The following is a 17,832-nucleotide window of genomic DNA, read 5'->3' as shown; positions in this document are numbered from 1 at the left end:
CATGGAGTCACAAGAGAGTCTTTTGAATGAGACTCGCAAGACCCTTTTCTAAAATGTTGGTACTTTGTGCATTCTAGTAGGGCAGGAGAATTTATGAGGAACTCTTGAGGTTATAAGCAGCTTGAAGCTAGATAAAATAACTTGTAAAGTCATAAGATAGGTTCCATTTATTTTTTTCAGGTTGATGTCTGGTCCCTTGGTATTATGGTAATTGAAATGATTGATGGAGAACCACCATTCTTCAATGAACCTCCCCTCCAGGCAATGAGAAGGATACGAGATATGCCACCTCCCAAGCTGAAGAATGCCCATCGGGTATGAATGGTTTGATTTTAATTTAACTAAAGCAGTGTATGAAAGAATCTTTCAGAATTAAACTTTGAAATCAAACCAAACAAAATGTAGGATTTCTACTTTGTGATATAGAAATCTAAACATCAGGTTATTTCAAATGCTGAGAAACAGACAGGCTGGAGAAAACATAGAACAGCAGAGACAGTGAATACTGTTTAACAGTTGTGATGCATAAACAATATACTGGTTTGAACATAAGTACCAGGTTTGTCTTGGTCTAGATCAAAATATGCAGCTTTTGTCTACCTTGGAATCATTGTCAATGAGGACAGATCCATTATGGTACCATCTCAACATTTTACCCTTATGGTTAGATAGTTCAAAACTCATCTCTCCCTGACGAACATACTTTGAAATCATATTGACATCTTGAAATCTCAGTGAAATCACATCTCAGCTAATAGGAGAACCTCAGCTGGCTTACAAAAGGTGTTCCCTAGCTGATCCAGCCAATGGGGATCATGATTTTTTGAACTGATTCCATCATTGCAGTTGGAGCTACCATCATTCTCAGAAACTAGCACATTGTGGCATTATCAGGACCAACAATACCATATAAATATCCATTGCTGGCAGTAGTCTCTATATGGGAAGTGAATCATTCTTTCCAAACAAAGCCACTGTGGTGTAATATCGGGATTGGGGGGGGGGGCTGATCCTCTGCTTTCTAGTTTACAATTTTTCTGGTGTTGTCACCAACAACAAATCCATGTTGATGTCCTTCACACTCCAGGCAGGTACATGTATCAGCAGAGGCATTTTCCTGATGGAATCGACTAATCCAAACCATATAATCAAGTCATACCTAAGCATTCAGTCATATCTATACTTGCAGGGGGCCACCTACTTGTGGATCTTGTGGTGACATTGTGGAATGTAAAGCGCCTAAACTTGTTGCTACAGTCCCAGACCTGATCAATCAGTACTGTTTTTTTAATCTCTTTGAACAGTTTGGATTTCGTGGCTCATCCTGTTGACTTGTCTTCCAAATGCTCTGATCCCAAAGGTCTTGATGCACATTTGAATCATATTATTGGAATGGTTTTGTGGGGTATAATGCCATTTTTGAGTACATGATAGGCTATAAATGGCAGCCAATATATTTGGTGGAGAAAGAACCCAGGAAGAATCATGGATCCATGGGAAGTTACTGGTATACCAAAGTCAGTTGAGCCAAGACTCAAACTCACATGGACATCAGTGAGATGTTTTAGTTACCTGTAAAAGCAAGTGCCTCAGACCAGTCTGCCACCTGGGCTCCCTTGGATCATATCGAACAATCCCTTGGGGTAAACATTTCTCAGAATAAGCAGTGGACAGAATCACTCATGCAGGATGGTCTTCCTATCTGAAAGCATTCAAGTGGAAGTGAAGAGCTTTCTTAAAGTGATGCAAGTGGGTAAACATCAAAGTTCATTTAAAGCATCATTGAGCTGGCTTTCTCCTGTGATTTTTTTAGGTGAAAAATTTGCATCGATTCCACAGTATAAGACTATTTCATCATCATTCTGTTGTGATGTTTTGATTTCACTGATTGTGGCCTCTGCTTTCATGGCTAAGATCATGCTCCCCCTCATAGGCAATCAGTCTTTTATTAGGAAACCTCATTTTCATTCAACCCTTCACCTGAGGGGCATCTATAGGGCTCAGTGAGGGCTATGAATCCAGTCAACAATCTATTTTATCCATATCTTTGAAATTGGAAAAGCAAGAGCATTCTCTATTCATAAGATGGGTTAATTGTTTAACATACAGCCACAATGAGCTTAACATTCCAGTGCCACTGTTCCCTAAAGGACATAATACAAGCCACAGAATGGAGGGCAGAGATGACTTTTTCCTACTTACCATCATGAACTTGTATCCCAAGGGCTCAGTTTGGCTGGGTGGAAACTAGCAGCAATACATCAGCTTCCTTCTCAGTGATGCAACTCTGGGACTGAATATACCTGAGTATTGGGGGAGTGGTGATTTTTTCCAGAACTGCTGCATCCAGTATATGGAATGAATACTCCAGCCTATTTATACTTAAAGAGTTCACGATGCCTTATTTACCTTTTGGGACCCAAGTTAGGTCTTATCCAGGGTCATGGAATGTATCTCCCTCCACCTCCAACCTATTCTTCTAAAGTATTGTGATTGAATAACATATTTAATGAAGAAACCAATTTTTGTAGTAAAATACGTTTCTTTGATAATATTTTCCAGTTCATATTACATGTACACCTCTCAACCTCCCCTGCCGAGCATTCAACTCCAATTTGGTGCCAATCTGTTTGTCCAGGTACCAGTGATAGCTGGACCATCTTCTATACTGCCAGTATATTTTGTGTTTGTATTCTGGTTCTAACATACAATCAGATCAGGAGAAGGATGCCTTTATACAACAGGAGATATGAACACTCATAGAAAAACAGGGGGTGGAGATTGTTCGAAAACCACAATTGCTGGTGCTTTATTCAGGGCTGTTCTTATTTGGAAGATGCATAGTAAGTTCTCGCCTAAACCAATACATTTCACCACCAAAATTCAAGATGGAGATGGCAAGATCAATCCATTTCTCTATCCAATGGGATGAGTATGCCATCAGTCTCAATCTGACTGGTGCATATTTTCACATCTCTGTCTACTCCGCATCATGTTAATTTCTCCTTTTTGCTTACCACAACATGGTTTATCAGTTCAAAGTCCTACCTTTTATTCTCAACAACAATCAAAACAGCCTATCAGATTCATTAGATTTGCCAGTGAAATTTTGTAGGTAAGAAGATTTCATTAATTTTCTTTTTAAACGTATGTAGGAGTCACAGATCAAATAAACCTAGGCTGTGTTGCTTATGTAATTAGAAGAATGGGTTATTGTTAGAATGTGGAATCCAGTCATCGATCCCTAGAAGAATTCCCGAGGTAGAGGTTGGATGCTCAGCATTCACTCCTCCTATTACCTATTCTCCTACTGTTCATATGATTGGGGAATGTATTTGGAGAGAAAGCAAATTGTAAAGTAGATTGTGTTTCTCTGAGAACATTTACCAAATCACATCGCTTAAAAACCCTTCTAATCACCCTGCCATGCGAGCAGCCTCATCAGTACATTGCTTAGCTTAAAAACCAGTGACACCTGGTGGTGGCAAGGCAAGGTAATGGGCAAGAGTTATTGTCCTTTGTCTAAAAGAGATAGACAGGATAAAAAAATGTCATCTTTAAGCAGGGCTGGATCTGCAAGGTAACGGGCTTGTATCGCCTATGTTAATGTGAATTGGTAAGGATTCTCAGAGAAACACAATTTACTTAAAAATTTGCATTCCATCATGACTATGCATATTTGCAAAATTTACTGTTGCAAAATCTACTGCAAGATTCTGAATTTAATTTGAAGAAAAAAACCACTAGCTCTACATATTCTATTTGCAGGTGTCGCCAAGACTTCAAGGTTTTCTGGACCGAATGTTGGTGAGAGATCCAGCACAACGAGCCACTGCATTTGAGTTGCTACAGCATCCATTTTTACGAGGAGCTGATAAACCCAGCTGTTTGGTACCATTGATGAGAAGTTTCAGACACAGCCCATGCTGATATATATCAATCAAAGCTTGCCCCTCTTTCCTGAAATGTATAGTCATCATTCCCCAGCATTTACAAGTCTTGTGCAGGAGTTGTTCTCTTGTCTTCAAGCATACTCTGTTGTCGACAGTGTTATAATGTCTGTGATTGTGATCCAGTTTTTTTAACAAAGGTATATATAGCTTCATTATGAACATTATTTCTTTTGAATTAGGCCATGTGATTAACTGTGTCCATGTGCATTTATGGTCAGTAGTTTAATGAATATATTTGTAATTGATTAACGTGTCTAATGTAGATCAGAGGATTAACCTTTTTACATTCACAGTGATATCCATTCACATTCACAATGATGTCCATTCCATCCAGAAAGAAATATATCATTGTCATTCAGATTTTATTTTGATAATAACAATTATATTACAAGGCCGTATGTATTGTTTGACATTTAAAATAATCAAACTACATATTCATTCCAAATAAATAAAGGTGAAATGTAATTTAGACATCAAGTTCTTATGGCATATCAAGAAATAATAGGACTTGGCAATATCCATTGTGAGCAGAATGTAGTTATAGGAAAGATCCAAACCCAATTTTTTATATATAGAAAATGTCCACCCAGGTGAACGTTTGATAGAATTGTATGATCTGCAATGAATGTGAAAGGGGCATATTATGTTGTCTTCCATCTGTCTATCATACCTTGGTTACATTTTGTATCTAAGTCGGTTCCTTGGGCATTGTTACCCAGAGACTTGTGTAACTTAATATGTAGATGCTTCTTGGTGAATACAATACCATGGTTTCAGAAGTAGATCACTGTTAATAAAATTTCACAGTCAGTGATTTAGGTTAAGTTTTAAATTTATGCCAGTTAATCAGGCATCGCTAGGTCATGGAGCTCAGTATGTAGACATGTCTTGTAGAGTACAAAACAATCATTACAAACGCAAGTCACTGACCTAAATTTCATGATTCAGTTACCATAAGTTTTAATTTGCATCAGTTTCTTGGGCATTGTTAGCTCAAGAATCATGCAGCATGGTACTTAGTTGGGTCCATTCTACCAAATATAGGTCACTTTGACATAAGTTCTCACTATTTTTAGGTTTAGGTTTTTTGTTTAGGTTAGTTTCTTAGGTGTTATTGGCCACTGAGGCATGATTTTTGGTATTTAGATCCATCCTTTTGAGTACAACACCATCTTACCAAACACTGGTGATTGTAACCTAAATTTCATAAAACTCAGCTGAAGTTTTTGATTTTGGGTCTGTTTTTCCTACATATTTTACTGCATGGTCATAGAAAAAAGTGTGGTGGGGCATTTGTGTTCTCTGAACATATCTAATACCATTATTTTTATTCAGCTAATCTGGAAATAATAATAATTATATCCACTCTGGCTTAAGGCTCATAATGGTTGGTAATCACTACTTTAGAAATTATTTAATAAACTTGAATAATGCATAGAGTCAACTGATTTTTTTTAAATGAGTATGAATCCCATGCATGCCAAAATATATTATTAAAGAAATGAACAACTTCTATGTGTAGTAATGAAGTGACCTTGCATCTAATTGACTGAGCTTGTATACACTCTAAAGACATATTTCTTCTTCAGATGCATTACTCAGTCATAACACTTTATTTTCTCGTAAATCCCTACCTCCCAGATACTACTTTTGATACAGATGATTCTTCTGAACCAGTGGAGACCAAAAGTCTTCGCACTGGACCAACCTCTTTCCATCTGCACACAGTTGAGGTACCATCTGCTGAATTGGGGCATCCAGACTTGAATCACATCAGGTATACCTCTGCAAGTACAACTGCTCATGATTACAGTCTGTACCAAGGCAAGTACAGAAGGCTGGGGAGTCCACCTACTACCATCCTTTCGGGAAGTCAATGTTGCATGGTCTGTCCAGGAGATGATGGCTGTTGTGGAAGCCTGTTACTGGTGGCAGGAATATTTAAATGGCAAGGGAGTTCTCATTCTGACAACTTGTCACTGTGGGCTTGTCTCGATTGATAAGGAGGAACCAATTCGCCAGACCTTTGCATCCTGGTGTAGGACTTCCTACAATGGTGTACAAGTTTGCCATATCCTGGGATGCCTAACATACTAGACAAATCTTTGTCCCAGATCAACCAACAGACAGAATGATCGCTTCATCCCTCAGTTTTCACTCAGATATGTACTTGATTGGACCGACCATTAGTGGACCTGCTTGCATCAAGGTGGAATATCAAACTCCCAGCTTTTACATCTCCAGTCCGGGACTCGATTGCCTGGGCAGTCAGTGCTCTATCCATAGATTGGAACAGCCTGGATGCATATGCCTACCCTCAATACCTCTGATTCCAAAGTGATACAGAAAGCAAGATAATCAGAGTGTGGCCTTCTCTTCATTGTACCACTCAGATGGGAAAGCTGTAGATCAATGACCTTGTCAATCTCATGATGGAAACTCCTTGGAAAATTCAGATTTTCCCTGTCTACTCAAATAATCGTGACAGAAGTTATTTAATTCCTTCTCAAACCTGCAAGTCTGGATTATATTCAACAGGTCCTCAGAAATAAACAATTCTCACAACCGGTCATGGAAAGAATCACTCTAGCAATAAGGCTCTGAAAACTTATAAAGGCAAATGGTATGATTTCACCCATTGGTGCACAAATGAACACATCATAGCTTTCCAGGCATCTATACCACAAATAGCTAATTTCCTCTGGCTCTTTGTGAGAGAAAGTTAACACCAAGTACCTTGCTGAACAAGACACCTTTTAAACCATTCTTAAAGGCATCTCTGGCACACCTTTCATTCAAGACCTGCTTCCTCATGGCATTAGCAACGACAGGCAGAATTAGCAAATACATACCCTACCAGCAGACCCAAATTACATGCAGTTCCAACAAGACAGGTAAGTCTTACTCATGATGGCATTCTTTTTCATCACCAAGAACAGACTGCCTTCCATGGGTAACCAGAGTTTCATCATGAAACTTCTGTCTAGTCTGGACACATCAGCTCAAGACCACCTACAAGACCAAGTTCAGGCTTTGAAGTGGTACTTTAATAGAACAGAGCCACTGAATTGATGTAGATTGGGCCTATTTTTACCTCAAGAAAAACAGAAAGATATTATCAACACTGATTGTCTCATCCTGGTTCAAGTGGGGTATATGCTCTGCTTATCAAGAAATAACTCCAGCTCAAATGAACTTCTTACACATTTTGGCTCATGAGGTTTGAGCAGTTGCCAACAGCATGACATTCATTCAGAACTGTTCTCTAGCCGACGACTTTCAAGCAGTGGGATCGAGATTGGAGTCCACATTCTCTAGCTTTTATCTTCAATATCTGTCATCTCAAAGGGCCCAGATAGGTCTGGTGGGACCTATATTTGCAACTGAACAGGTCTCCCTTCCATATTGATCGACAGCTTCTGAAGATACAGCTTCACTACTTCCACTAAATTTGCAGGGGGGGAGGGATTTCCATATTTGAAGCTGTGCCCTGACAGAGTCCCCTCCAGTCAGGTTACCTAGAAGCTGTCTCACATACCTTAGGGGACCAGAGATCGTATCTCTTGGGTAAGGGGATGTACATCCTTCTACCTCTTAACCAGTTTGCCTAAGATAATATGATTGGGTAAAGTATTTAAACAAGAAACCAACTTTTCCCAGTAAAATGTTTCTTTGAGAATACTTACCCAATCATAATACACTTACACCCTCTAAACCTCCCTGCAGTTACATCCTTAGAGAGCGTGCCTTCCGCTCCATTAGTAACTGAGAGGTTCTTGGTGTTTGCTGCCATCCTTATACCTAAGGGAGATCACTGTACCCAACCACCACATAAGTTAACAGAAAACTTTTAGCACCCTTAAGCTAAAAAGTAGTATCTGGAAGGGCTGGATTTGGATTTGTGAGCTGGTTCACCTAAGGTATTTTGATTGGGTAAGTATCACAATGGGTCCAATTCATCTATGTTCACCTTGGGTCAGTTGAAAAAGTGGAGGGAAGAGGGAAAGATGTGTGGACTTTTGAAAAGGCAGTAACCCATCTACTTCCCCCAGATCTATGCCCCATGCCTTCATCATCATTGGAGGCTGGGGCAAAAGAAACATATTTTGCTAGGAAAAATTGGTTTCTGATTAGATTTGAACAGATTTAGGAATGTAAGCTTGTACTATCAAGATCTCAAGTGAGATTGATTATGAGCAACATCCACACTTGTTAACGAGGTTATCTTGCATTGGATTGGCTGATATTGTGAACACTCTAAAGGCACATATCTGAATCAGTCTTGAACCAGATTTGGTATGTAAGTTTGCATCATCAAGATCTCCTGTGAGTCCCATTTTGAGTAAGATCCATGCATATTAATGAGTATTCAGGCTGATCACATAGTGGGAATTGAACCTGAAACCTTCTCGTCATGAGTCCCATGCCTTTACCATTGAGCCAACACATTTCCTGTGGGTGGAGATCCCAGTGGTCTCCAAGTTTTTACCCTAAGGGTGGATTTTCATGGGGGTAGGGACAAAACTAGGAATTTATGCTGACTGCACAGATTAACTCCCATAAAATGCCAAGAGTATATACTTCAATGGGGAGGTTATGAAAAGGGCCTCTTTCCTATGGGCACGAAGAGATCAAAAGGAGAACGCTTATTATATAAGTGACTTTAACTTTTCATGCTGAGAAATTTATCTTGCATGTATACAGTCTTGGAAAGACATTAAATTATACCATCATTTATAGCCAATTTATCAACTATGTGCTCCAATCTTTTCTATACCCTGTCTAGATTCAGTATTTGTATGAATTTGCATTCACCAGCTGACATGTCAAATACTGAGGTGGGCAGCATTAGACTCGTTTGGACTTCATATTCACATGACTTTCCTTTCCTTCTGACAAACATTTTCTTTGCCAGAATGTATTATATTTGCTAGGCAGCAATGACATTTTCAGTGAAATTTATTTTGACATTCACCAAACTTATTATAATGTATCCAGTTTACATTTCTACTACCGCACTCTCCATTACGGATCACTGCCATCTCACCTCTGTCTGCGTGGGTTCGAGTCTTGGATTCAGCCAGTGTGGGTGTGAGAAAGCTTGCCAGTAGCTTCTCGTGGGTTGGTGGTTCTTTCCAGGGTTTTCCCGGGTTCTTCCTCCACCATTAATACTGGCTGCCATATATAGCCTATCGTGTGCTGAAAAATGGTGTTAAACCCTACAACAACAACAACAACAATATTCTGAAGGTGTCCAGAGTTGAACCTTAATGATTGAATCAATTCTAGATATACATGCTACCTTGGATACTGTCAGTGTGATGTAAAGACAAAAGGCATCATATCAGATTTTACAGAATTTCATGCATCCATGCTTTTATATCCATCCACTTTTTAGAACATTTCTGTACATACAGTCTGTCGTTTGGGTGTAATAAAATGTCCATCATTGTTTCATTTACAGAAATTGTAATCTGGCATCAACTTGTTTATGTAGTATGTTTGTTGATGGAAAATCAAAATATGCATTAAACCTTCCACCCTCAGGAAATAATGATGGTTTAAGTTCGAATAATATTTCCCATTTTTTAAAGCAACTGTGGTCAGTAATGGTATCCTGAATATAATCATGTTACTTGTTATGGTCCGGTATGTGTACAGAAATATAAACATGCCTTACAATAAGGTACGCTTAATGGTATCATTCAAGTTTGTTTTTAGGCTTATTTTTCCTTTGTATTGTCATTATCTGAGATACTTAAAACAACACTGGACTAGATGATTTACTGCTTATTATTTGCAAGAATGTAGCTAAAAGCAGATTTTATAACTACAGGAACCAGAAGGTGCTGCTGTTGCATCTTATAATTTGGAACCTGTTTGTTTTCATGCTGTTTTGTATCTTGCCTTTCTAGTGGTATGTGAAGCCAGTTGCTAGGTTGCCTAGCAAGTGTGGACCTTTTAGTCATATATATGCTTAACTGTGATGAAGGAGATCTGGATTCTTATTCATGTAGCACCTATGCAATACACTTGCCCTTTACATTAGATTGTTAAGCAGGAAATAAAACTTTTATTTAATTATTCCATTAATGTTACATTTTCATCATAGCACCGTAAGTTTGTATTCTATGAAAGTTGCAATGGGTGCTTAGTTGTGTCTGAAGGTTAAAATGCACATAACTTAATCAATTTTTTACTGCTTTTCTTCTTTTATAAAACTTCTTGAAACATTTTCACATTTAAAAAAAAAAAATTGAATCGTGCTTGGAATTCTACCTTAATTTACATGGTTTATATTGAATTTGACAGTAAAAACTCCGGTAATTCTTCCCAAATTTATCAAAGGGAATACAAAACAGTAAAACTGAATAAAATATATCAGATTATAAATTCAGAATTTATGTTCTATACTTAGTTTCCAAAAATAATAAATAAGTAAATAAAATTGGATTACATAGGTAGATGCCAGAATGAGTGCACCCAATTGCTGTAATGGTGCACAAATTAATTTTCATGTCTTTTTAATTTTCTTCACTTGTACACATTTATACAGTGGTAAACAAGGTAACCTCTGGAAACAGTGGAAACAATTAAATTTCCATGTAAGAAAAAATTCCTTTGAAAACTTTTAAGAACTTAAAATGTCATTGTAAAACAGCTTTCAGGTACTGTGTGAACTGTGATTTCTTTTTGTTAATCAAAAGATTTCTTCCTAAAAATCTTATTCTGTTCTTAAAAAATTCAAGAAGTTCATTACAAATATGACATTGGATTTATGAGCTCCTGTACATGATACTTGACCGGAAATTTTCACACAGAGAATCATATGCTGAATTTGAAACTTGAAGGCAGTACAAGTTTATATCTCTTTCTACTTGCTATAAACAAGTCAACTTCTTGGGACTTTTTCTTACCTGTGTAAGCTTGGTGAGATATAGCAGCCATGTTTCTGGTAATGACTTTATCATCAGTAGTATTAAGTTTTGCATTAAAGTTTTTGACAGTAGCAGATAATGACAACCATAAGGATATAGGTGAAACACTGGTATTCCACAGAACTTTATTTGGGGGGTGGGGTGCTTTTCTGATATTAGTTTGTAAATATTTAACTGAAGTTAGTTGTGATACTTGTAAATACATATGGTTGTGTATGACTGGGGGGATACTTTTTTAGAAAAAATGACATGAAGATTTCAAAGGTAGATTTTAAACAAGCACCTGTGCAGTTGAATGATCTTGTAAAATGCAGGGAAACTCATACATTATGTAGATATTATGTATCCATACAATGTTAAATAAAATTAAAAATGTATTAATTCTTATATCAAAAAGCCTATTAATATAAACTAGTCATTATATGTACACCTAGAGTGTATCACATTTCCATACATAAGGCCAAATGAGCTTATGGAAATAGCCCTGTGTCCATTGTCCATGGTCTTTCCATCAACATTTGCTTGTTACCAATTGGGAGGCCATGTTTCTGAACTGATTTACTTAAACTATGAACATAGAGTCATATTATTGTCATCTCAAACAAGTGTAAATTTGAGTGAGATCTATGTATAATAATGAGGTGAGCTTGCATCTGATGGGCTGACCTTGTTACCCCTCTGGAGACCATATTTCTGATAAGATCTCTATAAAAATTGGAATAATGAGCTATAGCATCATGATCTCAGTAATAATTGAGATCCATGCATATAAATTAAGTGATCTTGCATTTGATAGGCTGAGCTTTGTATCATTTTGGAAGCCATATTTCTGATTTAATTTTAATAAAACTTGGAATAGACTATGTTAGCAGAGCTTGCTCACTGTAGTTTGCTAATGAGCATGATCTCAGCATACTAATGAGGTGATCTTGCATCTGATGGGCTGAGCTAGTTACCACTACTGAAGCCATATTTTGTTATCTGAATTTGATAAAACTTGTAATATAGACTTATGTTCTGGATATTGCATGTGTTTGCTAATTAATGAGATGCTTATGTATTAATTAGGTGCTCTTGCATGATTACTTGAGTTTTTGACAATTTTGGTGGCCATAATTCTTAGGCAGTTTTGATCAGACTTGGAATGTTGGCATATACTATAAATACTATAAAACATTTTCCTATCGTGGGTTTTAAATTTCATGATTTGGGTAAAAAATACATATTTGTAACATCTGATGTAAATAAGGACAGCTGAAATAAAATGCCAGTTTCTTTTTCCACACGTTTGAGCTACAGTAACACATTTAATACCACTGCTGTAATCTTGAGTAATTTGGTTCTCAGGTGTTTTTAAAACCAACTGTCAATGCATGAAGTTCTCAGCAATTAGGAATTATGCACTTGAACAAAGCCAATGACTGTAAACCTGACAAACTTGCCATCATCATCATCATGTGGGAACCCCTTTTGGCTGGGTGACCTTGACCTTGTACAATATTGAATCTGGCAAGTTCAGGTGAATGGCAGTTTTATTAATGCATATATTTTGATGACTGGTGCAGATTAAGTGTTAAAATTAAATGACCTCATTTGGGGTATTCAAAACAGGTCATTAATCAGTTAAATGAACTGGAGGACAGTAGAGATGTACATTCAGAATCGGGTTTAATATGACCTGAAAACATCTACTCTTAAGCCAATTCATGCAAAGTAGCTTATCTGCAAACTTGACAAAGCAGTACTTCAGTGAGATATAATTGAAATGGTTTTTTAGAAAGTGGGACTAATCTTCTGATTATTTAGATAGCAATTGGTTGTGCAGATATGTAGTTTTAACTGGGACTGTTATGTGCTTTAGGAAATAAATTAGGACATAGTGATTCAATCTGCTTTTATTACTATAATGTACATCAGGTGGAGACATTACAGTCTTACACAAGTTTTCATGTTCATGTAACTTTTCATTTGAATTGTAATCAGTCAGTTTCAGTGTTCCTCTTCCAGCATGCACTTATGTTTATTATATTTAACATTCTCAGCACTATAGATAGTCATGATGAAACAGGTGATGTTTTTCCATTGCATATGAAGGACAGGTGAATGTTGGCTTCATTGATATTTTTAGTGACTTGAAATTTTTGTGGTTTGATTCACCCACAGAAACCACAAAAATTGGAACCCCACTTATTTCAACTGTTTCACAGTATCTCCCCAAAATTATATAATGAGATCCACTCTTATTAGTATGGTGATAGTGGTTGAGCTTGTTGTCACTATAGAGATCATAGTTTTGATCCAATTTTGTTAAACTTCAGTGAAACTAGTGACACATATTTATCATTCAGCATTGTATTTTATTGGCTTGGATTTTTTTAACATACTTGAGACTAGTTCTGATGGGATTTTTTAATGATTGTGTGGGATTTTTGGTAAATTTGGTAAAATTTTTTGTCATATTTACATTTTTCGAACTTTACTTTCAATTGGCACCATACTGCCATTATTGTGCTGACATGCTAATGCTAATGCGTGCATAATATTTATGGGATTTTCATCAGACTTGGTAAATAGTTTTTATCACCAGGACCACTGTAAAGTGTGATTTTGAGTGAGATCCAAACACAATGACTTGATCTTGCATTTAATTGTTTGGACTTGCTAAAAACTATATTTTTTACTCAGGGTTTGTTCAAACTTTATATAATCCATCATTATCCAAATTTTTGCCAAGTTTAATTATGCATAAAATGTACATATATTTATGAAATAATTTTGTATCTGATTGAATATTTCCCACACTATAGACCAAATTTTATTCAGAATTTGCTCCAGGTTGGTAAGTAAAGCTTGTATGATTATTTGCTTAGATTCTGTTTTGAGACATATTAATGATGTGATTTTGCATCAGAATGACTGAGTTTGTTACCACAGAGATCTAAAGGCCATATTTCTCATCCAGTTTTAAAAATACATTTTTTTGGGTAAATTGGTTTATATCATCAAGATCCTGGATGAGGAGTTTGAGAACAAGTAAGAGATTTTACATATTAATTATGCCTTTATCTTTACAAATAATTTTTATTAGACTGTAGTGGAATTTAAAAAATTTAAAGTAATGGTCAACTGTTTTACAATCCAGGTGAATGATATCAGGTCCACATTGGGTACCTTGTATTTGAAAGACTTTTGTCTAAGGCAGAGTGCTTGAACACTAGCTGTTCACCTTAGAAAAAATATGACTAGCCATACAATACAGTTTATATTCGTTTGTGTCTTGGGGTTTTTTTTTGTACTTGCAGGGGATGAGTGTTGTTTGGAAAGAAAACATCTTATTCACTCCTGAATCTCATTATGACAATGTCATTACTTTGAGTGAGTTGTGAAGATTTATTTGAACAATGCATATTAAAAAATGGGTGGAGCCTCTAAGAGGTGTCACAATAGTTTGTTGAGACTTGCCAAGAATACTTTCATTGGCAGTCATTTGGGGTACAAATTTTTTTTTAACCAGTAATAAACTTTTTACAGTAGAAACAGGTTATTCTAAAATGAACAAGATTGTCAAGTAATACAGGACAAGGGTAATTACATAAATGTTATACCAATAAACCAGGCACTTGGAATACCATATTTTCCTTAATTAACACCCCCTCCCCTTTTCTAAGAACGGAAAATGTAATAGATGCAGTATGAGACCTATGCTTTTCAATACCCATTTGCTGTAGATCCATGATTACAACAAACTGATGCAGTGCTTGCAGTTGATCACACTGTTACAATGTATATATCAATGTATAAATTACTAAAGTCAGAGACACACATGTAGTGTTAAACATGATGCAGTAACTGGGCGGAAAGTTCAAAGACTTACCAGTACTACTTCATCCAGCTGCTGAGTGGAAAATGTATTGATAAATTGATCATTTCAACTGTGATGATGTTTACAATGGATGAATTCAATGGCAGAAAGACCCCCAGATGTACATGTGGTCATTATAAAAATAGGTACAAATATAATTTCATTATTGTGTGCTAATAAGTGCCCCCAGTTTGGAAAATGTAATGCCCCTGGGGGCATTAATTAGGGAATATATGGTATATATAGCCTTTGAACTGTGGATGGGATATGTAATTAGAGGCCAAGTTTTTAATCAAGAAATATATTCGGTTGTGATAATTGTGTATTTGATGTAAAGAAAGAATCTGTGTTTCAGCAGGGATTTAGTTATGAACAAATAATATGCATTACTTTTTACTGTGTGATGCTGGATTTTTGTGTGTTTTTCATTTTCAGCTATTAAAAACTCTATTTGCAAAATATATTAAACTTTTTTTATTGTACCAGAATGACTATATTTGTGCCTTCATAATTTTAACTTAAATATTCTATCCACAGATACCATAAATCATATCAATAATGTTTAAAGTTTGTACAGACTTATTGGAAAGTCTATATTTTGCATATTTAAGAATGATTAATATTGCAAGATCATTATAATTCTGTTCTTAAACTACACATTTCCAAGTTTTATACATTGATAGTAGTTATGAAGATTTTTGATGAAAATATTGTAATAATAACTGATAATGTTTGATTGATTAACTTGTACTGTTCATTAAAATAATCTTTCCAAATGTGAAACAGGGTTTTGAAGTGTTTTTGTGTGCCTGGTAATGTCAGTATTGTGTACATGTATTTGTAGCCATGCAGGTAAAAGTCGGGTTGTAAACATGTAACTGAAAGGTAGCTTTCATTTTTGATGCTGTGCTTGCTTGTGTAATTTGTCAATAATTATATTTACATGTATTTCTTGTTGCCATAGGGAGAACAACATAGTAGACAAATATTTTTTAAATGTAAATCATTATGATACTGTTAAATGAAGTCTGTGAAGCCCTATAATGATGTGAAAAATGTGAGCTAATTATCTGATTTCAACTTTTTGTTAATTTTTTTTAGTTTTTAAAAAACCCACATAATTGTAGCACAGAAATTGGGTTCTGGGCTGTTTCACATTTTTCAGCCTTTTCTCTTATCACCTGATGTTATGCCTGCTTGTAGTAAATACATCTTTCTGTTTGTCTGTCCTTCAAAAATTTGGTTTCTGCAGATAATTATTTTACAAGTAATTTTTGTATTTTGAACAGATTTATAACAATAATTAAACCTTGAAAGACTTTTGATTTCCAGCCTCCTTTGATATGGTTTAAAGGTGTTATGGCCCCTGATTACCTGTCCTCCTAGCTTTTATTTCTGTAGCCTAACTTTACCAAGGTTTGATAAATTTTAACCAAATTTGGTATGCAGGTTTATATTGATGAGATATTGAAGGACTTTGATTACCAGTGTTCCACTGCATTTTTTGCTGGAGTAGTACTTCCAGATTGCTGATCCTCCTGACTTTGTGCAGCATAACATGTTCTAGGTTTGTTGGATTAAAAACCAGGTTTGACAGTTGTTATGCTCCATGATCCTCCTCCTTACATTGATTTTATGCAGCATAATTTTACTTTGGTTTATTAGTGAGACATTGAACATTTAATTTCTGTCATTCCACAACATCATAAGCAAGACTGCACGACATTCGCTCCCTTTATTGACTGTTCTATGCACGCTATATTGTAAGAGGAAACTAAAGCATCCTTTTTGCCCTGTGATGTGTGCATTGATGATGTTCCAGCAGGAAGGTTTTTGTGACATTTTAAAGAGTGTGGTTTGTTTTTAAAAAAATCTGACTTGTAATTTATGGCTTGTACTGTTTTTGTTTTCATCTTTGTTTTGTTTGCTTTTTTTGTGATACATAAATTTGCGCAGTACTATATAACCAGGATTGTGCTGATGTGCCATTAAACCCCACCTTCTTCAGACCTTGGTTTCTACAGTATTACTTGACCATCGATTTTTTGGATTCGAACTAAATTTGACATGCAGCTTTATGTTAATGATATCTTGAATGAGTTTGATTTCCCACAATTCCATGCCATCAGTTGTAGGAGTTGTGGAACACAAATGCACATTCTCCTACCTTTGTTTCCTAACATACATTCCTCAACCAAGCAAATTGTAGTTGGTAGGTTCCTTTGTAGCACACTAATTGTTAATAGTTTTAATTTTAATAGTAAGAATTGTTGAATGTAATGTCCAGGTTTTAGTAAACAAGGCAGCTATAGTAGCTAATTTGGTATAGTGTTGGACTTTTATCCATTAGTGCAGGTTTGATACCCTCGCTGGCCTGTCCATCTTTGCTGCCTATGTGTGTCCTTGGTAAGGCACTTAGCTCCCATTTCCTCTGCATGTTACATTCAATAACGTGTTATAAATGCTGATAAAAATAACCATAAAAAATGAAAACTATTTGGTAAATGTATTTTTAAATGCTGTAAAGTTAGAGTCACCAATAAAAAGAACACTCCTAAGATATGATGTCCAAGTTATGTTAGGTGTACACTTATCAGTAAGTATAAGAGTTGTCTTTTGATGAAAATAAAGAATATTCTTGTCTTAAATGGTGGTAAATAACTATTCAGCCCAGAAAACTGAAGTAGATGAGTAAACTCTTTTAATTTGACTTTTTTTCTTCTTTTTGCTTGCTGGCAAACTTTGTATAAATTCCAATGTTGTATTTATAAGTCCATTAGTTCACAAACATTCTATTATCATATGTACTACATGTATGCATTAATCATATTATCCAATCATATAAATAAAATTTGTAAAGCAGTTGCACGAGTTAACATTAGTCATTGCACACCTCTTTTTGTAAAAATGTAACATATCTGAAATGTTTTGACTTTTTTTAACAACATGCACATACACACACACACTCACACGTATGTATATATGTGTATATGAATATACACAGACACATTACATTCTGTTGGTGATTCCTAACCTGCCTCCTTTGTAAATATCACATGATAAATGTTTAATTCTGGGA

General features: G+C 35.9%; 1 protein-coding gene across 1 annotated transcript in view; it reads left to right on the top strand.

Moving 5' to 3' along the window:
- LOC149804674 (serine/threonine-protein kinase PAK 4-like) overlaps positions 1–5,422 on the top strand; it is a 64,893-nt gene extending 59,471 nt beyond the window's left edge. Inside the window, exons 9-10 of the mRNA XM_089942926.1 lie at positions 181–315; positions 3,769–5,422. Of these exons, the coding sequence (XP_089799052.1) occupies positions 181–315; positions 3,769–3,930 (297 nt within the window). The 3' untranslated portion in view covers positions 3,931–5,422. The remainder of the gene's footprint in view (positions 1–180; positions 316–3,768) is intronic.
- Positions 5,423–17,832: the final 12,410 nt, after the last annotated feature.

Source organism: Sinohyriopsis cumingii, chromosome 2 (genome assembly GCF_028554795.1).
Source record: "Sinohyriopsis cumingii isolate HCF-2022 chromosome 2, ASM2855479v2, whole genome shotgun sequence".
NCBI lineage: Eukaryota > Metazoa > Mollusca > Bivalvia > Unionida > Unionidae > Sinohyriopsis > Sinohyriopsis cumingii.
This window is presented reverse-complemented; position numbering and strand designations above follow the sequence as displayed.